General features: G+C 39.9%; 1 protein-coding gene across 2 annotated transcripts; it reads right to left on the bottom strand.

Moving 5' to 3' along the window:
* Positions 1-808: 808 nt before the first annotated feature.
* On the bottom strand, positions 809-21863 carry LOC134217837 (uncharacterized). 2 transcript variants are annotated; one of them, XM_062696665.1, is made up of 8 exons: positions 21780-21863; positions 15702-15977; positions 5560-5679; positions 5185-5302; positions 4919-5079; positions 4118-4295; positions 3205-3332; positions 809-1429 (listed from the first exon to the last, which is right to left on the bottom strand). In XM_062696665.1, the coding sequence occupies exons 1-8, from the start codon at positions 21828-21830 to the stop codon at positions 1097-1099; spliced, it is 1365 nt and encodes a 454-aa protein (XP_062552649.1). In that variant the 5' UTR covers positions 21831-21863; the 3' UTR covers positions 809-1096. The 2 variants fall into 2 exon arrangements, with proteins under 2 accessions (XP_062552649.1, XP_062552641.1); XM_062696657.1 differs by having other exon boundaries at positions 5185-5315; positions 5402-5679.
* Between the last annotated feature and the right edge of the window lie 6053 nt (positions 21864-27916).

Genomic DNA, 27916 nt, shown 5'->3' on the forward strand with positions numbered 1-27916 from the left:
GGTAGCCACGTCAATTACGCCTGCAAGCGTGCCTCCACAGCTATAGTGGCATTGTCCCGGATGATGTCCAATAGCTCTGCGGGTTATGCCAGCAAGCGCAAGCTACTGGCTAGCGTCGCTCTTTCCATACTGAGGTATGGGGGGCCAGCTTGGGGCACGGCCCTGCGTATTAACTGCTACAGAACGAAATTAGAAAGTACGTATAGGCTCATGTGCCTAAGAGTTGCGAGCGCGTACCGTACCGTGTCGCCCGATGAAATGCGCGGCACGAGAGGCATCCGTAGGACTGTCAGGTTGGCCTCAATGGTCAAATGGCAGCGTGCGTGGGACAGTTCCACTAAGGGTAGATGGACACATAGGTTGATACCGGAGATAGGTACGTGGGTCAAGAGGCGCCATGGGGAAATCACTTTCCACCTGACCCAGGTCCTTACAGGCCATGGTTGCTGCAGACAGTACCTATACCGCGTTTTCGCACAATGCGTGACCACATGCATGCGAGGGTGCGTTTGTGCACTTACTTTCTGGGCTTGGCGGCAATGGATACGGTTTAGCGGGTCGGGGATGTAGTCCTGCCTCCCTCGTTTGCTCTGTTGGAGGGAGTCCCTAACCCCGCACTTCCTGGACAACCCAGGATGTCTGTTGAGCAGATTCCCCCTCCATTGCTCAGGAAGAAAAAAAACACACACACACACACACACACGCACACACACGTACACGCAGTATACGAGAAAGACGTTAAGAAAGGCATTAAGCAGAAGGTGCATTTTTCATTTTTCTTATTCTTGAAAAGATTACATTTCTGAGGATTGGTAAATTTTTATTAGTTTTATTTCAACTTATTTCTTAGCTGAGGATGCTAAGGATAATCGGTAATACAGTACATTTGATTTTTGTTTTACAACATGTTATAATAAAATGATAGGTAAAACCTAACTTATACCAAATTGAGTTCAACAATTTATGAAGTTTAGTCAGAATTTTTGAAACTTGTTCAAACAGTAAAATATTACGACAATAATGCTCAAGGATTATTAAAGCATAACTTAACAATAAAAAACCAGTAAACATATCAAACTAAAAACAAAATAGAACTTTACAGCCGCTTACAATCCGTCGCTAGGGCTGTGACATTCGCATCGAATCGATCGCCAGGATATGCAATATCGTAAAAGAACAATTGCAAAAACTGCATTACAGATTCGCACTCCATCGCGTAGTTCAAATGAAATGCGGTGTGCAGCTTGAACTGCAGATCAATTGCTGCCACCATCGAATTACATTTGAACAAAAGTTCATCGAGAACAACGAAAAAACTGCGGACCTCCTCGACAGTACCAACAACAATTACATATGGCTGTACAGTTGTTTTCGCGGCCAACGCTTCCTGTCGCCTTTTCGATACACACTCCATAACTTTCGCTTCTGTCTGAAAGATAAATAAATTTGTCGAACTGTTTGACAAATAAACATAATTTAAGCTCTATGCAGAAACGAATCTCCGGACTTTCGTAAATGTTGCAGTGCATAAAATTCTTCTCTATTCAGTTCGGTGCTTGGCTACACGTATTTCAAAATAGTGGAACTGTCCCTATTTCCTTCTACACTGGTGGAAATAAGTATAAAGACAAGCTCGGTTTCCATACAAAATGGTCATGTTGGAAGGTCAATATCTTTTTTTTTGTCTTTATTATAGAAGTTTTCAGCCCTTGGCTGGCTCACCTCTTTACGATCAATATCTCATATTAATATTCGATGGCTTTTGAAATATATTGGAATCCGTAAGATTTAGAAAGTTGCAGTCTTCTACAAAGTTGTTCAACAAGTCAAAATGAAACGGTGGCAGATCATATAATTTCAGAACTCGTCCGCTAGACGACACTAGTGTATATGGGAATGCCGATGCGTTGTGGAGGCAGGAGGTCAAAGCGAAACTGTCACGGATCATATTATTCTACGTATGAACCATCCGGGAAAATATAGTCTGATAATGTTCCAAAATCTGAAGAATTCTAAACCAATTTCTAATTCTCCTTAAAATTCTCGAAAAAAAAATCCTGCTGAATTTCATCGGAAATTACTTCCAATTCTTCAAGAAATATTTCTAAAAATTTCTATCCAACTTAACCAAAAGCTCCTCAGGAAATTCGTTTCTTTTTTCAGGAATTGGTTAAATTATTCCCCGAAACAATGTCTGCAGGAACTGCTCCATTTTTTCCAGGAGGAATTTCCTAAGTAGTTTTCGTGGGAATATATAATGGAGCTCTTGAAGCAGTTGCTTTAGGATTTTTTAAAGAATTTCCTGAATAAATTTACGAACGAACGCCTGCTCTGAATGTATGGAATTTCAGGATAATTTTTTGAAGGAATTCCTAATGGAATAATGGGTGGACTTCCCAATGGATTTCCTGAAAGAATTCTCGGAAATGTTGAAAAAAAATCAAGAAATTCTAAAAAAAAAACTATAAGACATTCCTTATTTGAATCTCTGTAAGTAGAAGTATTTTTATAGGAAGTTTCCAAAACAAAATTTTTGTTGGGTTTACAAACAAGTTTCAATTAACACTCTGAAAGAATTTCGCATCACTAGGATTTCTAGTGGTTATTTCTTACTGCGTGCAAGCAGTGATTCCTCACTTCCTAAAGAACAATGTTCATATGTTTCAGATGATTAAAAATTCTTGCAACTTTCTAAATTTTACGGATTCCAAAATATCCAACCCAACGATTATTCCCATATACACTAGCGCCGCCAATCGGACGAGCTCCGAAATAATATGATTTGCGGCAGTTTCATTTTCACTTCTTGAACAACTTTTGACTGCAACATTCTAAATTCTACAGATTCCAAATTATCTGACCCAACGAATATTCCCATATACACTAGCACCGCCAAGCGGATGAGTTCAGAAATATATGATCTGTGACAGTTTCGTTTTAACTTCTTGGACAACTTTGTAGAAGACGGCACTTTTCTAAATCTTATAAATTCCAAAATATCCAATTCAACGAATATTCCCATACACGACCGTGTAATTCAAATGGGAGGTATTGACAATTGTCACTTCATTCGAAACACTTCACCTCATACGAGACGCAGAATAATCACCAAAGATTTGCATTTCAATATCGGCAGTAACTTTACTGGATTATAATCGTTTATGCATAGAGCTTGTTGAAAAATTTATAGATAATTTTTGTTACCTCTAGAAGCTTAATGTACGAGCTGCGACATACAAGGATTGATATTTTTGTTCGTTTTTTTTGTTTCGTTACGAATTGCTGGCGGAGAATTAATGGCAGCGAATAGAAAACGAGAAACACTGTATGATCTAGAAAAAAACAAATGATTATGTGTAGGTAATAAAAGATTTTGAAAAAAATAATCAACCGTAATCTGTAAAAGTGACGTATGCGCCGAATTACAACATACATGTTTTACTTTTTTCTGTTGGCGTATATGAGGCAACTGCTCCTCATGCCAAAAAAAAACTTAACTCCAACAACAACAACATTTTTCTGTTAAAGAACTTGACTCGTTAACACCAAAGCATCACCAAGTACACTCTGGGAACCACCATTTTTGTATAATGGCGTATACGTCACTTTTTCAGATTACAGCAGTAATAGAGATGACAGTATTTTTAACTTTATATTGCGATGTTACTGCTAAACATGAACAAATTTAAATTTGTTCTAAACATTATTCGAGTGTTAATTGCGTGTTATTTATATAAAAATGTAATACAGTTTCGAGTGACTCAGTCTTCGCCAAACGTATCCTTTTCATAATGTAATATTATGCTATTGCTAGTTCGGTTACTACCTATGGCTTTGGCGCATTTTATGTCTAACGGTGTAAAACGGGTGGTCAGAGTGTAAAGTAGAAGCGTGTGTGTTATCGTATCATATGAAAATGTGTTATTGTATCATGTGAATATGCTTTATCAATCTGAACTTGTTTTGTGGTGATTTGATTGGTCATTTCGCAAATAAATCACTAGTGTGACAACTGGTGCTATAGCCACGACTGGTACATCTAGCCTGTATGGCTGTTTATTGCACGTCATGTTGTAAAGGAATGTTTTTTTTTGTTAAAAGATATATGTATATTTACCGTTAATGGAAACATTGGCAGCAAAACTGGTAGCGATTGTATCGGCTAGCGTTTGATCCTCCTTGATGAGCTCGCGATACCCAATATGTACTCTGCTGAATACTTGAATAAATTTTGCTGCCTGGGTGGTTAACGTATCCTTAGAGGAACCATGTACCTCGCGGAAATCAAAATTTATCTACAGATAAAAAATGTTTAAAATAAGTGCTTCTCGATAATGAATGTATTTTAAAAGTGTATTGAGCCATTCAAATCTACATATACGCTGGTCAATTTGCTGTAATATTTATTTTGACCTACCAGGTTTCGTTTACCTAGATAATATATATCTGGATATCTCTACAAATTTATTAACCATTGTATTACTTTATGCACTTACTGTTTACGTTAGGCTACATCTCAAGTAATCAAAAGTTTCTTTAACGTTTTTGCCTAATCATACTTATACATAAAACATACTTTTAAAGGCATTTTTGGCATGCACTTACTGTTTACGTTAGGCTACATCTCAAGTAATCAAAAGTTTCTTTAACGTTTTTGCCTAATCATACTTATACATAAAACATACTTTTAAAGGCATTTTTTGTTATTTGGGATGTTCAGCTTAGGTACAGTTAGCCGCATTCTCTTCCACCGATCTACTCAACCGCATTTCAATAAAATAACTTGATATCTTGTACATCGTTAGTAGCTTTGACTTTGAGATACTAAACATACACACAAAATCGTTATTTGGCTGGAGTGCAGACGAGTGTGAAAAAGTGTAGGTTGAGTAATTAAAACAGAGAAGGTAGAACTTACCAAATCGTGGATGTTGGCGTAATGGGCAAGCACCTCCCAATCCTTGAAAATGATTTTGCCACTTAATGCCTCCTTGCGTCTTAGAGGAAAACTTTCTCTCCAGCATTTTGTGATGATATCGCTTTCGGAATACCCGGTGACCAATAGTTTAGTTTTCGCCGCTGTAAGAAGGTATAACCAGTTTTACAAACACAAACAAAAAAAAAAAAACACACACACACACACACACACACAAGCGCGCGCACAAAACAAAACATCCATATTACCTTCGCAAAGTGATCGTTCTTCAAAACTCATTTTGTCCCACGCTGTTTGCGGGATCTTCTGGGAAGTCTCTGGCACAGGTTCAACTGCCGGCTTCTGCTGCTTGTATCGATGGTCGTGCTGCTTTATGTATCTATACTGCCGTGAATCGCATATTTGTCCCATATGAATAGGAAACCCAGCAAAGATGGGACAGATATGCGATTCACGGCAGTATACCGGTTGTACAACATACCACCAGCAGTCTTATTCTGCACGGCCGGGGTATACCACGTTCGCGGGTCTTCATCGGGTAGTTCATTGATAATTGTCTGCGTCATTTCCATGAAATGGTTGTGCGTGATATGACCCTTCGTGAGTTTGCAAAAATACTCCACCATCGCCATCTTCACCAGCTTCCTGGCGTCCGGTGAGTAAACCTTCACACCGTTCTGGATTTTGTAGGACTCGATGAACGACCGTCCATAATCACTCCTTGAGCATATTTCAGTTAGCGTCTTGAAATGAAAGATAAGTAGAAACATAACAAAATTGTGCAAATTCATTGATCAACACAGTTGCTAAAAACTGAACTTGTTTAATAGGCCTTTTCATGTGACACTGCCGAGACTGCACTTTTTACAACCGCTGAACAGGCCCGCAAGTCCGAAACTGTCACTTTATTCCGGATAGACAATACAATTAGGCTTTCAGCGATCGTGTACGTACACGCACGTTTCACTCACACTTTTACTCGGTTTGTTTGCAACCACGAGCAGCTGTCACGGCAAAATCAAATGGGATTGTTTGCAACCACGAACCTGCGTTCGTGTTGGTGAGAAATGTCGGCGAGACCCTACACGGTTAGATGACTTTACCCATTAATGGGTACTGTGTTATTGTTGATATTATTCCCACCGTGAAAAATTCACCCATTTTCTTCAAAAAGCGCCACTACTCATTAAAATGGGTAGTGGCACTTTTACAAGAAAATGGGTGAATTTTTCACGGTGGGAATAATATCAACAATAACACAGTACCCATTAATGGGTAAAGTCATCTAACAGTGTAATAGACGAATCCAAGTAAAAATAAGAAGAAGACACACGACGGTGTTAACTTTGACAGATCCTACAGCACAGCATAGGAAGATCATTTTAAAATGCTTATAATAAATTCTAGACAAAATGTAATTAAAATCTGATCGATGTATGATACGGAAAAAGTTCCGAACTGTATGATAGATACATTTTTGGAAAATATTCAAAAAATTGAGATAAGCTTCCTGATATGTAATTCAGAACATTTTCCGTGCCGTACATCAATCAGATTTTAATTACAATTTGTCTAGAATTTATTATAAGCATTTTAAAATGATCTTCCTATGCTGTGCTGTAGGATCTGTCAAAGTTAACACCGTCGTGTGTCTTCTTCTTATTTTTACTTGGATTCGTCTATCCCATTGAATTCCACCACTTAAGTGGTGGAATTCAATGGGATTGTATATTGTCTATCCGGAATAAATTTATAACGCTTTTTATACCGAAGTTGGATTTTTCTCCACACGGACAGATAAATCAACCCAAACTTTGAGTTCAATATACGCACTGATGAGAATGTCGCAGAAAAAATTTACCCAAAATTGGGTAGTTTTCCCTTTCTTTCCCATGATTACTATCAAAACTAGAGCAAGATGCAAACACCTCACCGAGGTTGCTCAGCCCAATAACCCAAATTTGAGTAAATTCAATATTCTCTATTTTGGGTCGATTAAGGTCCGCTTTGGATAAATTAAACTCAGCTTTGGGTAAATTGTTTACATGGGATTAAAGGCAAACTACCTAGTGCCAGAAAAGTCATTTTACTCAAATTTGGGTTATTGGCCCAAACCACGGTTTTGAGTGAAAACAACCCACTTTTGGGTAGTTTTGGTTTTCAGTGCAGATACAGGCAACTTTCCCAACTTCGGAAGTAGTGCGCTTGATTCGCCTAAAGATGCGCTAAACAACGCACCAATTAGTTTGACAGATAAAACTTCGGAAGAAAGTTCGGTTCGGAAGTCCCGACTTCCGAATTCTAACTTGGTGCTACGCCGACAATAAACTCGCCTTATGACAGGTGAAAACATTCCACTAAAAAGCTCAAAATAATTTTCTTATCTTCATGAAATTGTTTCAGAAGCATGACCTTTTGAGAAATTAGGTCAGAGAATGGTTTGCCAACGGACCGGTTATCTTGCAACAGGTCCTCGTGTGGCCACAAACGCATTCAAATGAAACCCTGGCAATATGGGTTTCAAAATTCATGAAATTGTTTTGGAAGCAAGATCTTATGAGGAATTAGGCCTGAGAATGGTTTGCCAACGGACCGGTCATCATGGTACAGGTTGTCGTGTGGCCACAAACTCATTCAGATGAAACCCTGACAATAAGGGTATCAATATTTGTGAAATTATTTGAGAAGCATGATCTTATGAGGAATTAGGTCAGAGGATGGTTTGCCAACGGACCGGTTATCTTGCAACAGATCCTCGTGTGGCCAAAAGTGGCCACAAACTCATTTAGCTGACCGTGGACCGTGGAAATATGGGTATCAAAATTCATGAAATTGTTTCAGAAGCAAGATCATATGAGGAACTAGGTCAGAGAATGGTTTGCCAACGGACCGGTTATCTTGGTACAGGTTCTGGTGTGGCCAAAAGTGGCCACAAATTCATTCAGATGGCAATATGGGTATCAAAATTCATGAAATTGTTTCAGAAGCAAGATCATATAAGGAACTAGGTCAGAGAATGGTTTGCCAACGGAACGGTCATCTTGGTACAGGTTCTCGTGTGGCCAAAAGTGGCCACAAACTCATTCAGATGAAACCCTGGCAATATGGGTATCAAAATTCATGAAATTGTTTCAGAAGCAAGATCATATGAGGAACTAGGTCAGAGAATGGTTTGCCAACGGACCGGTTATCTTGGTACAGGTTCTGGTGTGGCCAAAAGTGGCCACAAATTCATTCAGATGGCAATATGGGTATCAAAATTCATGAAATTGTTTCAGAAGTATGATCCTATGAGGAATTAGGCCAGAGAATGGTTTGACAACGGACCGGTCATCCTGAAAAAAGTTCTCGTGTGGCCAAAAGTGGCCACCAATTCATTCAGCTGAAACCCTGGCAATATGGGTACCAAAATTCATGAAATTGTTTCAGTGTGATCTTATGAGGAACTAGGTCAGAGAATGGTTTGCCAACGGACCGGTTATCTTGGTACAGGTTCTCGTGTGGCCAAAAGTGGCCACAAACTCATTCAGATGAAACCCTGGCAATATGGGTATCAAAATTCATGAAATTGTTTCAGTGTGATCTTATGAGGAATTAGGCAGAATGGTTTGACAACGGACCGGTCATTCTGAGAAAGGTTCTCGTGTGGGCAGAAGTGGCCACCAATTCATTCAGCTGAAACCCTGGCAATATGGGTATCAAAATTCATGAAATTGTTTCAGAAGCAAGATCATATAAGGAACTAGGTCAGAGAATGGTTTGCCAACGGAACGGTCATCTTGGTACAGGTTCTCGTGTGGCCAAAAGTGGCCACAAACTCATTCATGTGTTTGGCCGAATATACCATTTGACCGAACAGACCATTAAGCCGAAAGTCATTTGGCCGAAAGAGTCATTGAGCCGAATATGTCATTTGGCCGAATAGTAAATGTAGCCCTAGGGGTTAGGGGTCGCTGGTTTGCCAACGGACCGGTCATCTTGATACAGGTTCTCGTGTGGCCAAAAGTGGCCACAAACTAATTCAGATGAAACCCTGGCAATAAGGGTATCAAAATTCATGAAATTATTTGAGAAGCATGATCTTACGAGAAATTGAATCAGAGAATGGTTTGCCAACGAACCGGTCATCTTGGAACAGGTTCTCATTCAGATGAAACCCTAGCAATATTGGTTTCAAAATTCATGAAATTGTTTCCGAAGCTCGATCTTATGAGGAATTAGGCCAGAGAATGGTTTGCCAACGGACCGGTCACCTTGGTACAGGTTCTCGTGTGGCCAAAAGTGGCCACAAACTCATTCAGATGGCAATATGTGTATCAAAATTCATGAAATTGTTTCAGAAGCATGATCTTATGAGGAATTAGGCCTGAGAATGGTTTCCCAACGAACCTGTCTTCCTGGAACAGGTTCCCGTAGGGCCTGAAGTGGCCAAAAACTCATTCAGATGAAACCCTGGCAATATGGGTATCAAAATTCATGAAATTGTTTCAGAAGCAAGATCTTATGAGGAATTAGGTAAGAGAATGGTTTGCCAACGGACCGGTCATCTTGGTACAGGTTCTCGTGTGGCCAAAAGTGGCCACAAACTCATTCATGTGTTTGGCCGAATATACCATTTGACCGAACAGACCATTAAGCCGAAAGTCATTTGGCCGAAAGGGTCATTGAGCCGAATATGTCATTTGGCCGAATAGTAAATGTAGCCCTGCGGGTTATGGGTCGCTGGTTTGCCAACGGACCGGTCATCTTGGTACAGGTTCTCGTGTGGCCAAAAGTGGCCACAAAGTAATCCATATGAAACCCTGGCAATAAGTGTATCAAGATTCATGAAATTATTTGAGAAGCATGATCTTATGAGGAATTGAATCAGAGAATGGTTGGCCAACGGACCGGTCATCTTGGAACAGGTTCTCATTCAGATGAAACCCTAGCAATATTGGTTTCAAAATTCATGAAATTGTTTCCGAAGCACGATCTTATGAGGAATTAGGCCAGAGAATGGTTTGCCAACGGACCAGTTATCTTGGTACAGGGTCTCGTGTGGCCAAAAGTGGCCACAAACTCATTCAGATGGCAATATGTGTATCAAAATTCATGAAATTGTTTCAGAAGCATGATCTTATGAGGAATTAGGCCTGAGAATGGTTTGCCAACGAACCTGTCTTCCTGGAACAGGTTCCCGTAGGGCCTGAAGTGGCCAAAAACTCATTCAGATGAAACCCTGGCAATATGGGTATCAAAATTCATGAAATTGTTTCAGAAGCAAGATCTTATGAGGAATTAGGTAAGAGAATGGTTTGCCAACGGACCGGTCATCTTGGTAAAGGTTCTCGTGTGGCCAAAAGTGGCCACAAACTCATTCAGATGGCAATATGGGTATCAAAATTCATGAAATTGTTTCAGAAGCATGATCTTATGAGGAATTATGCCAGAGAATGGTTTGACAACGGACCGGTCATCCTGAAAAAAGTTCTCGTTTTACCAAAAGTGGCCACCAATTCATTCAGCTGAAACCCTGGCAATATGGGTATCAAAATTCATGAAATTGTTTCAGAAGCAAGATCATACAAGGAACTAGGTCAGAGAGTGGTTTGCCAACGGAACGGTCATCTTGGTACAGGATCTCGTGTGGCCAAAAGTGGCCACAAACTCATTCATGTGTTTGGCCGAATATACCATTTGACCGAACAGACCATTAAGCCGAAAGTCATTTGGCCGAAAGGGTCATTGAGCCGAATATGTCATTTGGCCGAATAGTAAATGTAGCCCTGGGGGTTAGGGGTCGCTGGTTTGCCAACGGACCGGTCATCTTGATACAGGTTCTCGTGTGGCCAAAAGTGGCCACAAACTAATTCAGATGAAACCCTGGCAATAAGGGTATCAAAATTCATGAAATTATTTGAGAAGCATGATCTTACGAGAAATTGAATCAGAGAATGGTTTGCCAACGAACCGGTCATCTTGGAACAGGTTCTCATTCAGATGAAAACCTAGCAATATTGGTTTCAAAATTCATGAAATTGTTTCCGAAGCTCGATCTTATGAGGAATTAGGCCAGAGAATGGTTTGCCAACGGACCGGTTACCTTGGTACAGGTTCTCGTGTGGCCAAAAGTGGCCACAAACTCATTCAGACGGCAATATGTGTATCAAAATTCATGAAATTGTTTCAGAAGCATGATCTTATGAGGAATTAGGCCTGAGAATGGTTTCCCAACGAACCTGTCTTCCTGGAACAGGTTCCCGTAGGGCCTGAAGTGGCCAAAAACTCATTCAGATGAAACCCTGGCAATATGGGTATCAAAATTCATGAAATTGTTTCAGAAGCAAGATCTTATGAGGAATTAGGTAAGAGAATGGTTTGCCAACGGACCGGTCATCTTGGTACAGGTTCCAAAAGTGGCCACAAACTCATTCAGATGGCAATATGGGTATCAAAATTCATGAAATTGTTTCAGAAGCATGATCTTATGAGGAATTAGGCCAGAGAATGGTTAGACAACGGACCGGTCATCCTGAAAAAAGTTCTCGTGTTACCAAAAGTGGCCACCAATTCATTCAGCTGAAACCCTGGCAATATGGGTATCAAAATTCATGAAATTGTTTCAGAAGCAAGATCATATAAGGAACTAGGTCAGAGAATGGTTTGCCAACGGAACGGTCATCTTGGTACAGGTTCTCGTGTGGCCAAAAGTGGCCACAAACTCATTCATGTGTTTGGCCGAATATACCATTTGACCGAACTGACCATTAAGCCGAAAGTCATTTGGCCGAAAGGGTCATTGAGCCGAATATGTCATTTGGCCGAATAGTAAATGTAGCCCTGGGGGTTATGGGTCGCTGGTTTGCCAACGGACTGGTCATCTTGGTACACGTTCTCGTGTGGCCAAAAGTGGCCACAAAGTAATTCATATGAAACCCTGGCAATAAGTGTATCAAAATTCATGAAATTATTTGAGAAGCATGATCTTATGAGGAATTGAATCAGAGAATGGTTTGCCAACGGACCGGTCATCTTGGAACAGGTTCTCATTCAGATGAAACCCTAGCAATATTGGTTTCAAAATTCATGAAATTGTTTCCGAAGCACGATCTTATGAGGAATTAGGCCAGAGAATGGTTTGCCAACGGACCGGTTATCTTGGTACAGGGTCTCGTGTGGCCAAAAGTGGCCACAAACTCATTCAGATGGCAATATGGGTATCAAAATTCATGAAATTGTTTCAGAAGCATGATCTTATGAGGAATTATGCCAGAGAATGGTTTGCCAACGAACCTGTCTTCCTGGAACTTTTGGCCAAAAACTCATTCAGATGAAACCCTGGCAATATGGGTATCAAAATTCATGAAATTGTTTCAGAAGCAAGATCTTATGAGGAATTAGGTAAGAGAATGGTTTGCCAACGGACCGGTCATCTTGGTACAGGTTCTCGTGTGGCCAAAAGTGGCCACAAACTCATTCAGATGAAACCCAGGCAATAAGGGTATCAAAATTCATGAAATTATTTGAGAAGCATGATCTTATGAGGAATTTAATCAGAGAATGGTTTGCCAACGGACCGGTCATCTTGGAACATGTTCTCATTCAGATGAAACCCTAGCAATATTGGTTTCAAAATTCATGAAATTGTTTCCGAAGCACGATCTTATGAGGAATTAGGCCATAGAATGGTTTTCCAACGAACCTGTCTTCCTGGAACAGGTTCCCGTAGGGCCTAAAGTTGCCAAAAACTCATTCAGCTGAAACCCTGGCAATATGGGTATCAAAATTCATGAAATTGTTTCAGTGTGATCTTATGAAGAATTAGGCAGAATGGTTTGACAACGGACCGGTCATTTTGAGAAAGGTTCTCGTGTGGCCAGAAGTGGCCACCAATTCATTCAGCTGAAACCCTGGCAATATGGGTATCAAAATTCATGAAATTGTTTCAGAAGCAAGATCATATAAGGAACTAGGTCAGAGAATAGTTTGCCAACGGAACGGTCATCTTGGTACAGGTTCTCGTGTGGCCAAAAGTGGCCACAAACTCATTCATGTGTTTGGCCGAATATACCATTTGACCGAACAGACCATTAAGCCGAAAGTCATTTGGTCGTAAGGGTCATTGAGCCGAATATGTCATTTGGCCGAATAGTAAATGTAGCCCTGGGGGTTATGGGTCGCTGGTTTGCCAACGGACCGGTCATCTTGGTACAGGTTCTCGTGTGGCCAAAAGTGGCCACAAACTAATTCAGATGAAACCCTGGCAATAAGGGTATCAAAATTCATGAAATTATTTGAGAAGCATGATCTTATGAGGAATTGAATCAGATAATGGTTTGCCAACGGACCGGTCATCTTGGAACAGGTTCTCATTCAGATGAAAACCTAGCAATATTGGTTTCAAAATTCATGAAATTGTTTCCGAAGCTCGATCTTATGAGGAATTAGGCCAGAGAATGGTTTGCCAACGGACCGGTTACCTTGGTACAGGTTCTCGTGTGGCCAAAAGTGGCCACAAACTCATTCAGACGGCAATATGTGTATCATGATCTTATGAGGAATTAGGCCTGAGAATGGTTTCCCAACGAACCTGTCTTCCTGGAACAGGTTCCCGTAGGGCCTGAAGTGGCCAAAAACTCGTTCAGATGAAACCCTGGCAATATGGGTATCAAAATTCATGAAATTGTTTCAGAAGCAAGATCTTATGAGGAATTAGGTAAGAGAATGGTTTGCCAACGGACCGGTCATCTTGGTACAGGTTCTCGTGTGGCCAAAAGTGGCCACAAACTCATTCAGATGGCAATATGGGTATCAAAATTCATGAAATTGTTTCAGAAGCATGATCTTATGAGGAATTAGGCCAGAGAATGGTTTGACAACGAACCGGTCATCCTGAAAAAGGTTCTCGTGTGGCCAAAATTGGCCAATATGGGTATCAAAATTCATGAAATTGTTTCAGAAGCATGATCTTATGAGGAATTAGGCCAGAGAATGGTTAGACAACGGACCGGTCATCCTGAAAAAAGTTCTCGTGTTACCAAAAGTGGCCACCAATTCATTCAGCTGAAACCCTGGCAATATGGGTATCAAAATTCATGAAATTGTTTCAGAAGCAAGATCATATAAGGAACTAGGTAAGAGAATGGTTTGCCAACGGAACGGTCATCTTGGTACAGGTTCTCGTGTGGCCAAAAGTGGCCACAAACTCATTCATGTGTTTGGCCGAATATACCATTTGACCGAACAGACCATTAAGCCGAAAGTCATTTGGCCGAAAGGGTCATTGAGCCGAATATGTCATTTGGCCGAATAGTAAATGTAGCCCTGGGGGTTATGGGTCGCTGATTTGCCAACGGACCGGTCATCTTGGTACAGGTTCTCGTGTGGCCAAAAGTGGCCACAAACTCATTCATGTGTTTGGCCGAATATACCATTTGACCGAACAGACCATTAAGCCGAAAGTCATTTGGTCGAAAGGGTCATTGAGCCGAATATGTCATTTGGCCGAATAGTAAATGTAGCCCTGGGGGTTATGGGTCGCTGGTTTGCCAACGGACCGGTCATCTTGGTACAGGTTCTCGTGTGGCCAAAAGTGGCCACAAACTAATTCAGATGAAACCCTGGCAATAAGGGTATCAAAATTCATGAAATTATTTGAGAAGCATGATCTTACGAGAAATTGAATCAGAGAATGGTTTGCCAACGAACCGGTCATCTTGGAACAGGTTCTCATTCAGATGAAAACCTAGCAATATTGGTTTCAAAATTCATGAAATTGTTTCCGAAGCTCGATCTTATGAGGAATTAGGCCAGAGAATGGTTTGCCAACGGACCGGTTACCTTGGTACAGGTTCTCGTGTGGCCAAAAGTGGCCACAAACTCATTCAGATGAAACCCAGGCAATATAGGTATCAAAATTCATGAAATTGTTTTAGAAGCATGATCTTTTGAGGAATTTGGTCAGGGAATGGTTTGCCAACGGACCGGTCATCTTGGTACAGGTTCTAGTGAGGCCAAAAAAGGCCACAAACTCATTCAGAAGAAACGCTGGCAATATCGGTATCAAAATTCATAAAATTATTTCGGAAGCATGATCTTATGAGGAATTAGGTAAGAGAATGGTTTGCCAACGAACCGGTAATCTCGGAACAGGTTCTAGTGTGGCCAAAAGTGGCCACAAACTCATTCAGATGAAACCCTGGCAATATGGGTATCAAAATTCATGAAATTGTTCCTGGTTTGCCAACGGACCAATAGTACAATAATGTGCAGAACCAGTCATTTGAATTCACTTTTTTTTCTAAATGTAGTAATAGCGTACAAATATATTAAAAATGTGGTAGTCATATGTATTATGTGTATTATGCTAAAAATCATTTCATAAAACAAAATTTACTAAAATGAGTTATTTTTATTGTGCGCAAAAGTAGGAAAATTTCAAAATTCCTGCGCAGAATTAGTATTCATATGGCAGTTTAGGTATGCTCTTAGTAATTCCAATTGATTTTTTTATTATTAATAAATTTCCGCGTACTATTAAAGTTACACATTTACTACATTACGATATTCAGAAACTATTATTTTATCCCAGGTGATGAACACATATTACGTAAGCACTTATGAAGGAAGAGGGTCTGTCGTTTTTTTACGCACCATATAAATCTAAAATTATTTGTATGAAAAAAAAATCTTACATGAGGGGAGAAGGGTCGAAAAACCCAGAGAAATTGCTAGTGTCCAGACCCTTAATAGAAATGAAAACCTCCACGGTACAATAATTTACCTCTCTGCAGATGATTGGCGGTTCCAACTCCACCTGAGTAGATTTTGTCGTATTTGTAGAAATGGCTTTTATGAAATCGATCCTGTCTCGCAACCGTGGAAGCAAGAGCTGAAGATCTTCAGGATGATTTCTGAAAAACGAGAAATCAGCAAGCCTTATTTCTTCACTTACAAAAATCTCAATCAGCCGCTCCAGTCCATGCTGCCGGAGGAAATTTGATGTTTCGTTATCCGCCATGATAACGCTCGCGATAGAGATGATCTGAGATGAGAATGACTGTAAGGCAAGAAAATGATATCGACAGTTTAGGTGCATGTAATTTTGAAAATATAGAGAAAGCCTACATTTGAACACATAAGGAAGCTAAGCGGATTGGACTGCCATCAACACATTAATGCTGTCCAATGAGCAGCTCGAAGTAGCTCGAAGTTGCTCCCGTCCTGCTCGTTCTTTTTTGTCAACAAATGGGCATGAGCAGGACGGGGAGATACTTCGAACTACTTCAAGCTCTCATTGGATAGCACTATTGAATACTAAGTATGAAGGTCTCAGGTATGAAGCTAGGATAGGATGTGACAACTCAATTTAGACGGCCTTGTTGTTTTTTAGTGGGTTGCTCCGACGAGGTGGTCGCCAGTGCAGCCAAAGTATTTTGGTACAAAATCTTCCAAATATCATGTATCAAAACTTGATATTTTTCTTCTCGTTCCAACCATTATTGATGTAAGAGAAGTATAAGACTAACAGAGAGAAGTTTTCGCTTATGAAAATATGACTTTGAGATCGAAAATGACAGAAAGGTAAATGATAATGCTTAAAATCGACAGTTTTAAACCTATACAACTCTTGAGAATAATTTATATGGCGTTTGCAGTTCATTTTTTTTTATCAAAAAACTGGAACTCAAACATTTACGTATTTTGCTTAGTATCAACTATACAAACCTGCAACATGGCCAAACTAACAACACGCTGCCCTACAAAAACGCGCCGCCACCAATCGAAGTAATCGATTGTCATTTTCAACCAATCAGCAACCGGTACGATTGTGACAGCAAATTGGTACGAAGAACTTTGCTATATGGCGAGGATGCCCAGATTTGTTAGGCTTGTTACGCGCTATCTTTGTGCTTGTGCTGCCGGCTTGTCTTGCGTGTCAGCAGTTTGTTTTATCACATTATTCCGGTTCCCAACAAACATTACAAGTGGTTAAAGCGTTTATTCGGCCAAAAAAAGTCTTCTTTAACTAGAAATCTACCTTATCCAGCCAAAATTGTTAGTTGGCTTGTATTTCACCATACACGTTTGTGTTCCATTGATCTTTAAATGATAACCTTTCGGGTTATAAAATGAAATGTGCTGTCAAAATTAACTACAGGAACAATCACATTGATTAGCAGTGATTTAGCAGTGATTTCGTAACCGCCATCCAATTCCAAACACCACGCAGCATCAACAAGAACCGAATTCAATCCAACATATTCGCTGCTCCGGAAGGGCAGAAGGAAGAAAAGGAGAAACTCCACGTCAGGGTGCGTTCGGTCAAGATTCCGTCTATTAGGTGAAGCCAATGGTCATCAGTCTCAGGTCATCAGTGAAGAATTACATGAAGAGCAATCTGTCCATCGGTAACGACGCCACAGTTCCGACAGAATCAACGGTCACAGCAACGGTAAGGCAATACATGATCATTACCTGAACGGAAATGGAACGGCCGGACTACCAATTTCCACAGCAGTAGCAACGGAGGCAGCCACACCAACGGAACTACTTCCACATCTGAGAATGGATCGTTACACAAAAACGGCAACCTGATGACTGGTAAGATATCAGATGATCCTACGGAATTCAAAACCATCATTGAACAGGGCTGGCCATATGTCGTTAACAAAAACCGCATTCCACCGGTAGGCTTCTCGTCTGGCCTGTGGAAATCATCTGCTGCAGTAGCATCGGGCCGTAGTGTGTATTCTTTAACGGACCCCCACTATCACTTGTGTATTCAATTTCCAGACACGCACTTAACAACCGTTAATTAGATTATTAATTAGCAGAAGCGCAGCGAGTTATCCAGATCTTAAAAATGATTTCAGTGCAAATTATCAAAGACAAACTTATAGTGACTCATAACATACCGTGACATGTCCTATTACTGAGGGGTTAAGAACGAGTTCACAATAAATTCGGTTCATGAAATTTAATTTGCAGAAATCACCCTTGAAAATTATGTCGTATTAATCAATGTTAACTACATTTGAAGAAAAATGTATGTATTGTAAAATAAAAGACGAAGAAAATAGTGGTTGGCATTTGACTTGTGAATATGCCTAATACCGCGTACATTCATAAGAAGATTCCAAATACCGCGCATAAAATTGCCTAATACCGTGCTCCATCAAACAAACTCAAATGATGAACTTAATAGCATATTTACAATAAAATATGTAAATTATTCATATATATACAAATTTCGATTGAAATAAAAGGTCGTACAAAAAAAAAACGTCATTTAAAATTACAATTCTACACAGGTACATTTACAAAATATTCTATCGGGGGTCATTTCTTCATACATTTTGGGAAAAGACAAAAAACCCAACTTAATTCACCGATTAGTGATACTGCCTTTCTCGTATTTAATCAAGACACCAACCTTCTTCTTCTTATTGGCATTACATCCCCACGCTGGGACAGAGCCGCCTCGCAGCTTAGTGTTCATTAAGCACTTCCACAGTTATTAACTGCGAGGTTTCTAAGCCAATAACTTAAGTTACCATTTTTGCGTTTGTATATCATGAGGCTATGACACGATGCTACTGTTATGCCCAAGGAAGTCGAGACAATTTCCAATCCGAAAGTTGCCTAGACCGGCACCGGGAATCAAACGCAGCCACCCTCAGCATGGTCTTGCTTTGTAGCCGCGCGTCTTACCGCACAGCTAAGGAGACACCAACCTTATATGGAGCTTATATAGCTCGGTTCGATGTATCATTTTCTTTGCCCTCTGTCGAATAAAACTTGTTGCGAGAAAATCGGTTAAAGATTACTATATGAAAAGTTGTCTAATGATTTTCTTAGCTTTTGTGCACACACATACACACGGACAGACAGACAAACATGTGCTCAGCTCGTTGAGCTGAGTCGATTGGTATATAACACTATGGGTCTCCGGCCCTTCTATAAAAAATTCGTTCCTGGAGTGAAATGATAGCCTTTCGGTACAACTTTGTTGTACGATAAAGGCAAAAACTAGTGTTAATGTTATTTTTACTATGTAATCTATTACATGCAGCATGTTACAAATCCAGGAGGAATACATCGGCACCCTATCCAACATGGTTTTTGGTACCGACTTTCTGGGTGGTGTCCTCCAATTCAGCTGCTCTTTTTGAGCGATTGGCTCGTGACCAAGGCACCAGTTATTTGCGGTGAATAGTGTGGAATCATATTGAAAGTGCCGTCTCCGCCCCCGCTCTCACTATCTTCACGAGAACGGTTATTCTGATGCTGCTGCCGTACTGCCGTGAATCGCATATCATTTGCTGAGTTTCCTATTCATATGGGACAAATATGCGATTCACGGCAGCGTACGGTTGCCATTATTAATTATTTCGGGGGCGTGCATCTACAAACCTAGGACTTCTCAGGGAATCGAGAGTTGACTTCTGTTGTCTGTAGAGGCATGCTCCGTTGGTTTCATTTTATTCAAGTCTAAAAGTTTAAAGTCATTTTTTTCTGAATTTTTTGCAATTTACCTGAGATAAATGAACTTTTCCGTCATACATTTTTATTGGTACTTCCCGTGTGCTTGAAAACTGGACGTGTTTAGCGCTACCGAATTGATACGGTTTATCCCCGATCCAACACTTCTAACCGAATACTCCAGATCATCGGTGAATTTCTCCTTCCGCACGCTGTGCGATCTGCACCGGACTAGAATTATTTGACAAGGCATGGCCGTTCGGCTCTGGCACCGATCTGTCTCTGGTACCGATTGGTACGGAGGAAGTTGATATCGTCGGTCTCCTGGTCGGCGTCGTCGGTGGAGATTTCGTACCGGCTTGATTGGTTCATTTTATAGACGTGGCGTCTCTCTTTAGGGGTTCGATGGCCGTCATTTTTGACATTGAACGATGTATCCATGATTTCGGCTTCGGACACCGGGTACTGCCAGTGTCTGTAAATATAAAAAAAAACATAAATAAAAAAGCTGAAATTGGAACGCAAATAGTGACACCAAAACAGGAGCTACATAAATCTTTATGCGTAAAATTTCGCCTCGTTCCACTTGGCTGCACCCTTATTACACAAAGCACATAACTTACCGGCATACTTTTCGGGAATGTTAGGTGCCTCTGCCGGGAGAATTTTAACTAGACCGAATATCACCACACTATCACTACCACGAACTATATCGAATATCAGCATCGTGCCGGAATTCCACTGGACTTTCACTTGGGATTCACAGAACTTCGGACTTTCACTTGGGATTCGATCTTATTTTTTTCGCCAACGCACTTGAAAACGCAATATGTTTTCTGATCCGTTTTCGTAAATTTAGTAGCATCCCGCATTAACCAACGATATCCGCAAGTGCTTCCGCTGGTGCCGACCAGGATGGCGACGGCATCAAGCAGATCATGGACGTCTTCAGCGCTACCGGATTTGTGCGGTTTTTCCACGATCCAATAAATATACCTACTTGCCACCGAATACTTCAGATCCGCGATGGAGCTGCTTCAAAACAACACAAACTGTTATTCTTCTTCCACTACAACAATTTTGACCGGGTGGGGAAAACGGGTTTTACTTAATTTTTTACGAAGCAAATTTTTTTAGTTAGAGGTATCAAAAAATATGGGTTCTTTGAGAAATTTGTCTTCAAAAAAGTGAAAGGGAAAAAATATGAAAAGGTCAATTGAACACACGGGGATCACTCAATGAATAGATATTTACTAAGGTGAGGAGGAAAACCAAATGCAAGCGTATTGAAAAGTGTGAACAAAAATTTATGACGTACATAATTTCACGGCTTCTGATGGGAGCTCGTTTGAAAGTATGTATAGTAGTAAAAGCAAACAAATTATTTGTTTATATGAGCCATTTTATAAGACAGATTCGATCAGCTGATCGAAATTTTGAGTGTTTTGGTAAATTTGAATGGAAACCATCATCATTTCGTCATCATCATCGCATTCCATTGTCGCAAATGTTTCTTGTAAAATGTAAATATTAGTGTTGGGTATTCTGTCATTTGAGCTTTCTATAAAATGGCTTATACCTTAGTAAATGCATATTGAGGTGAGATAAAATACTTAATGCAAGCGCATTAGTGGATGGGTAAAAATGTTAACATAAAATGATGACGTTTATCATGAATAGCAGTAGCAGCAGTAGCTGGTTATAAAAAATGAAGAAAAAAAATTTCCGATTTTGTAACATTTCCTATTTTTCACCAGGAGGGTAATAAAATCGGGATATTATTATATCGAGCCACCGCGAAACGTCTCATAAAATACCTTATAATCATAAGGGAGGAGAAGACCGAAAACTGTCATCGAGAAGAAGTAGAATCGTTGAAATTTCCCATGGGAAAACCTTCTAACGCAACGCAAACGTATCCTATGTGCAAGGCTCTTTAGCTGCATAGCCCTGGAATTAAAAGCCCCAGAAACAATAATGCTGTCCAATGAGCAACTCGAAATTGTTGCCGTTCTGCTCGTGCTTTTTTGTTAACAAATGGACATGAGAGGGATGGGAAGAACTTCGAGCTGCTCATTAGACAGCACTAATGTCAGCGGAATGGCAACGGCAACGGAGAATTTGACAGTTAGCCCATATATTTTCTGTCAAATTTGTCGTTTCCGTTGCCGTTCCGCTGACATTGTATTTGAGGCTTAAAGTCCCAAACGAAAATCAGCGGAACGACGACGGAAACGGAAAATTTGGAAGAAAATATGACCGGCTGATCGTCAATACTCCCGGTTTCGCTAACTTGCGTGAGGGCTTTAAGGTTGGCCAAGTTTCATGGTAAATATAATCATGGCTACCGATTTGCCATGCCAGGAGAAATACTTACCTGAATTAGGTATACACAAAACTTTGAACACAAAATTAGAAAAATTACCATCTGCCGATGCGACCTGATGCGACCGATGCGATGGAGTTGACGAAAGCAAATGGCGTCTTTTCAAGACGTGAAACATGAACACAGAAAGCACAGATAAATGTACATGACACTTTACCTGTTTAAGGCTCGAAATCATCATCAGAAAAAAAATATGGCATAATTTTGCTTTTGAAAATGAATGAAAATTAAAATAAAGAAAATTGATCCGTTAATAAAGGCGCGCTATGATTTAGTGCTTGATTAGTAAATATATGAACATATATCAATGTGGATGGAAAACTCTCTAATGTTTTGTCGTTTTGTCTGTGTTATTGGGTAGATATTGCATTTACTTATCAGTTACAGTGTGTGCGTGCATCGACCCTATTGGAGATAATTGAGTGTAATACAAGTGAAATTGGGGCGATGTTATACTCAGTGTAGAGTTTGTAAACAAGAAGATGTTTGATAGTATATGTTAATATGCAATTGAAAATAATAATACATTGCCCACCAATTCTTTTATGGCATTCTCTGCACGAAATTAATGCACAGATTAGATTAAGCAGACCGTTGCAATAAATGTCATCAAGAATTGTTTTGCGTGTAGAAATTATCACGGTAGCGAAATACCTAGATAACATTCCAGAGCCGCTTGGCTCTATCATTAGAAATTCTAAACCAAACAATCTGGAGGAGGCGCATCAAGCGGTGCTGCTGAACCAGAACGCGGAAACGCGAACTAAAACGCAAACGTTTTCAAACCAAACCAAATTTCATAACAAGCCTTTTAAACCGCTCAACGGGGGAACGAGCGGCTCCCATCCACCGCAGGGCGCAGACCAGCGCCCAGAAATTTAACACCTCGCCACATAACGCAGCTGTTAAATATAGAAAGCCCTTCTTTAACAAACCGAGGGCCGAAACAAATAATACAGAGGAAACGGAGCCGTATGAAGGAGACGAAGAAGAAGAAAATTTGTAGACGAAATTAATTTGGAAGCTGATGAACTAAATTTTCACGCGGTACGCCTAATGAAGAAGAAAACTTGAATTTTATTCCTTACTTTAGATTTCCCACAAGCAAAGGCTATTTGAATTTCCTTATTGACACTGGGGCCAACAAGTCGTACATAAATCCAGAGCACGTAAAGCGCGCTTCTAAACTTAGGCAACCTTCGATTATTAGTAATAAAAATGGAAAATTTGCAATCGACAAGGTAGTACACGCTAATTTCTTTCAGGAAGCATTTGATAAAAAACTTCCTTATCATTTGTTCAAATTTCATAAATTCTTCGATGGCCTAATCGGCTACGAGAACATTGCAAAGATGAAAGCTAAAATCGACTCTAGCAATCATCAATTAGTAATTGGAAATTCGAATTTCTCACTTTCAAAATATTATCCATGTTCAATAAACTTTCATGAGCAGTCGGAGAATATGTTTGAGATATGCACCACTGCTGATGGTGCATTCCTCATAGAAGACGAGTTAAACATAACAAAAGGCATCAGGTTACAACCCGGACTATATGAAGCCAAATGTAACCGTGCCGTTGTACATTTAGCCAGCGACAAACATATCAGGGTAAATGATATACAACCGCTCGAGAACGAACGTTTCTTTCTAAACCAGAATGAAACGCAAGTTAAATTAAACTTCCCTTCCGATCATTTGAATAAAGAAGAGAAGCGAGAACTGGTGAAAGCACTTAAGCCCTACAGGGATGTGTTCTTTAATGAAGAACAGAAGCTCACTTTCACACATGAAATTAAGCATAAGATTGAAACAAATGATGAAAAGCCGATTCATCAAAAGACATACAAATACCCCTATCATTTGAGAAAGGAAGTATCCGAACAGATACAGAAAATGCTCGATTCGGGTATAATTAGGGAATCATCATCTTCATGGACATCGCCTATCTGGGTGGTACCCAAAAAGATGGATAACTCCGGGAAAAAGAAATACCGGATAGTGGTAGATTACAGGAAGTTAAACGAGAAAACTCCCGCAGATCGATACCCTATTCCGGAGATCAGCGAGATTCTAGACCGGCTCGGAAAGGCCCAATACTTCTCAGTATTAGACCTGGCCAGCGGATTTCACCAGATCGAAATAGACCCCAAAGACATTCCCAAAACAGCATTCAATATTGACCATGGCAAATTCGAATTCGTTCGAATGCCATTTGGCCTAAAGAATGCTCCAGCTACATTCCAGAGGCTGTATTTGGAACAGTATGATTTTAAAATCGTGTACAAAAAAGGGAAACAAAATGTGGTCGCAGATGGTTTATCCAGAATTCCCGCTATCGAATTGAATTTACAAGAACTGACCAATGAATGTTTTCCGAACGATAAATTATACGGCCCCGAAATAATCAACAGGTTCAAAAATCAACTTATCATTCGCGTTACCGGCGATAGCCGTAAAAGCCCCCACATCATGTGTAAAATTTTCCCTGGCCAAATAAGACATGTGTTTCATAAGCTGAACTATTCCAAAGAAGAGCTGGCGGACATCGTTAAAAAATATCTAGACCCAGATGCTAGTAATTGCTTATTTGCACCCCTAGAAATAGTTCGACTTTGCGATGAAATCATAAAAACAAACTATAGTAAAAAATTGAAGGTTCATTATTCTAACCTATTATTACCCGATATCGTTTCAGCCAAGGACCAAGAGGAATTCATAAGAAAAGCACATAATTTTAACCATCGCAATCACAAACTAACATACGAGGAAGTGAGGAAATCCGCTTACTTTCCTGGTATGCTAGGAAAAATCAAAGCCTTTGTTAAAAACTGCGAGGAATGTAAATTCTCGAAATACGAAAGAAAACCGTTCATAATCCCGATTTCAAGAAGGATTTACGATGAGCCTTTTGGAAACGTCTTCATCGACGTATATGTAAAAGAAACGCAGAAATTTTTGACCATCGTAGATTCGTTCTCAAAGTTTGCACAGATATATCACATTCCAAATGAAACTACAGATGAATTAACGGAAATACTCGTCGAGTATTTCAAAACCTTCGGGTTGCCGAAAATGATAACATGTGATCAGGCAACAGGGTTTCGAAATGCTCGATTTAAAGAATTCCTGGAAAGACAAGGAGTCGCTCTTCACTTTGCTAGCGATAGTAGAGGCAATGGAATTGTGGAACGTTTCCACAATACACTGCTTGAAATGTACCTAGCAAATCGTAGAAAAGTTGAAAACTTGACTCTCTACGAAGGATTAGCTTTGATAACAGCCCTCTATAACGATTCGAGACATAGCGCGACTAATTTGAAACCTCGCGAAATCATATTTGGAACTAGTTCATCACTGAAACCTGCCGAAATTAACCTTGCAAAACAAAAGATTATACAAACAGCACGTGACAACATCAGATTTATGGCAACGAGACACAACGAGAATATAGATCAAAAACAAGTATTGGTTAAAGGAAAGGCGAAGCCACACCCTTCTGGCCACCGATACAGACTAATAGATATAACACGACAGACAGACAAAACTATTACTGACCAACAAAATATAAAAACACACAAAACAAACGTTAAAATGCTCTGACATATGGCAATTCCCTTTACAGACTATGTTTTCTGGCAACGGTGACTTCGAAATTTCTACATGTTCACGACCTTGGACAAAATCCTCTCGCAGTAGTGACGATGGGCAATGCCAGAGTTAGCAGCAACCACCTTAGAATCCTACATAAAATAGATATGAACATTATGGAAGACGCAATTGAACGAGTCAGAGCAGTAGCTAATGACAGGGCTTTGAATGATGAAATACTAGGACCTCTGATTAAGTTAAAAATTAGTAAGCTGATAGAAACTCACAGTAAATTGAAACCAGTCACTTCTAAACGAACCAAAAGATGGGAAACCTTAGGATCAGCATGGAAATACATTTCCGGTAGCCCCGATGCAGAAGACTTGAGAATCATAAACACAACCACTAATTCCTTGATAGACCAAAACAACGAACAGATTAGAATTAATTGGCAGTTTGAAGATAGGATCCGTAATATGTCAGCATCTTTATCAAAATTCATTTCAAGTGTTACGAGTGAAGTAGTTAATAGAATGAACACAATTAATTTGCTTTTTAACATAGACGAATTGACCAAACATTTAGATACCATAGAAGAAGCAATCTCATTAGCTAGGGCAAATATCCCCAGTAGCCGACTCATCACCGCACAGGAGCTGCAGCTGGCTAGGAATCTCATCACGGATAATCTTCTCGGTTTGGATTCACCAAACGACATTCTCGATATCGCAAGTGCTTACGTCCTACACGATGCTCAACAGATCATTTACGTACTCAAGATACCGAAGATAAAAGCCATAAACTATGAACTATATTACATAGAGCCAATCATCAACAATAGTTCAAAGATCCTCGTCCAGTCAAATTATTTCCTCAAAGGTATCAAGTCATATTCAGTCCAATCACCCTGTCCAAAGCTGAAAAATCTCTACATCTGTCCCACTCATCAACTAAAGCTGGCAGATCAGTGTATTACAAAACTAATTAGCGGAAATTCAGCTCACTGTTCTATGGAAAAGGTATATACACAAAACCCAATCAAAAGATTCGACGAAGTTAATATTCTCATTAACGACGGAAATATAACAATATCATCAGACTGTTTGGAAGAACCCAAAGTATTAGTCGGATCATTTCTAATACAAATCTCTAATTGCTCAATATACATGGACCAGGAGGAATACGTCAACAAGGACACCGTTATACCAATAAAATCCTTTTTACCGACCACCGGACTACAGGTAAACACCACTAAAACCATAGATCGTATGCCTTTAGAATTTTTGCAGAACTTCCACATGGAGCATCGCGAAAACCTTCGGAAACTAAATTTAACCACAGAAAATATCCAAGGAAGGCTTGACATTCTCAAATTGATCTCTTTCGGATCGATCTCTGCCACAACGATTATGATCGCCGGAGTCATCTTTATTTGGCTGTTCAGAAGTATCATTCTATGCCAGCGTAATACTAACAACGAGGAGATAGTGCAACCAGAACCCAGAGAAGAACCAAATCCCATTCCAGAACCCAGGAAGCTATCCCACAATAGCAATTCATCTACGGACGACCGCAGCTGCCTAGTATCGCGAAAGTCGAGGACGACTTTCAAGTAGACGGGGAGTAGTTAGGAAATTTCAGTAGGTGGATTAGCCAATCAGGAATTTGGCGCACTAACGCGGCGACATCACGCCACGCGTTGCACCAATCAGGTGTTTGGAAGTAGGAATGTGCATAGTATGCACAATTAGACTATAAAACAGTTTACCTGAGTCGCTCAGGCTCTCTTTTATCATTGTAACGTAAGTGAATAAAGTGCTGTGTAAACGCGAGTAAGTTTTTAAAAACCGGAAACTAGACGAGAAATCCCTAACTCAGAAAAAAAAGTTTGTTTTCGCGATGTTCAAGTGTGCATATGTAGTTCTCGACCTCTAAAATCGACTGGTTACTGGCGTTAGTTGATTAATTGAGAAAATTCCGAGATTATTTGGTCACAAAATAGGAAGGGGATCATCGCTCTAACGGCGTTGAAGTCACTTGCATGTTTACATGATTGCATGTTCAGACATACATAAATCAAGGTAATGTAAATTATAATTCACGTAGAAAGAATTCGAATTACTACTGAAACCTCCTGAAATCATGCACATAGGGATACTAAAATACTGTAAAGGGCCGCTTACCGGACAGTACGGAAACTTAAGAACTGACACCAAACGTGAGTATTTTGTTTTAATAATTATAATTGTCGCCTAATGAATTGTGTGAACGGTCTACAGGAAAAATTTAACAACTCCAATTAATAAAAGAGTTTGTTTAAGTTTACGGAAGTCTTTTTATTGTTCTGCTGCCGTGTGAGAACAACTAAGTTATTATGATATCTGAATGTCCCCATGAGTTTTTTTGAGGCAAAAATTCGCATCATAGATCAATATAATTTTCGATACAGATTCGATACATTAACGACGAGATCTGGTTGAAAAATAATTTCAATAATCTGAAAATTCCTAAAAACCCGGATGTGGTCTTAGGATCAAA

This window comes from Armigeres subalbatus, chromosome 1 (genome assembly GCF_024139115.2).
Source record: "Armigeres subalbatus isolate Guangzhou_Male chromosome 1, GZ_Asu_2, whole genome shotgun sequence".
Taxonomy (NCBI): domain Eukaryota; kingdom Metazoa; phylum Arthropoda; class Insecta; order Diptera; family Culicidae; genus Armigeres; species Armigeres subalbatus.

Bases quoted from the DNA above. Each gene is read 5' to 3' on its own strand.
- LOC134217837 (XM_062696657.1), bottom strand. From the start codon at position 21,830: ATGGTAATTTTTCTAATTTTGTGTTCAAAGTTTTGTGTATACCTAATT. The intron at 15,978-21,779 runs GTAAGTATTTCT...CTTGCCTTACAG, and splicing joins TTTGTGTATACCTAATTCAG to TCATTCTCATCTCAGATCAT. The intron at 3,333-4,117 runs GTAAATATACAT...GTTTTTTTCTAG, and splicing joins TGCCAATGTTTCCATTAACG to ATCATACAGTGTTTCTCGTT.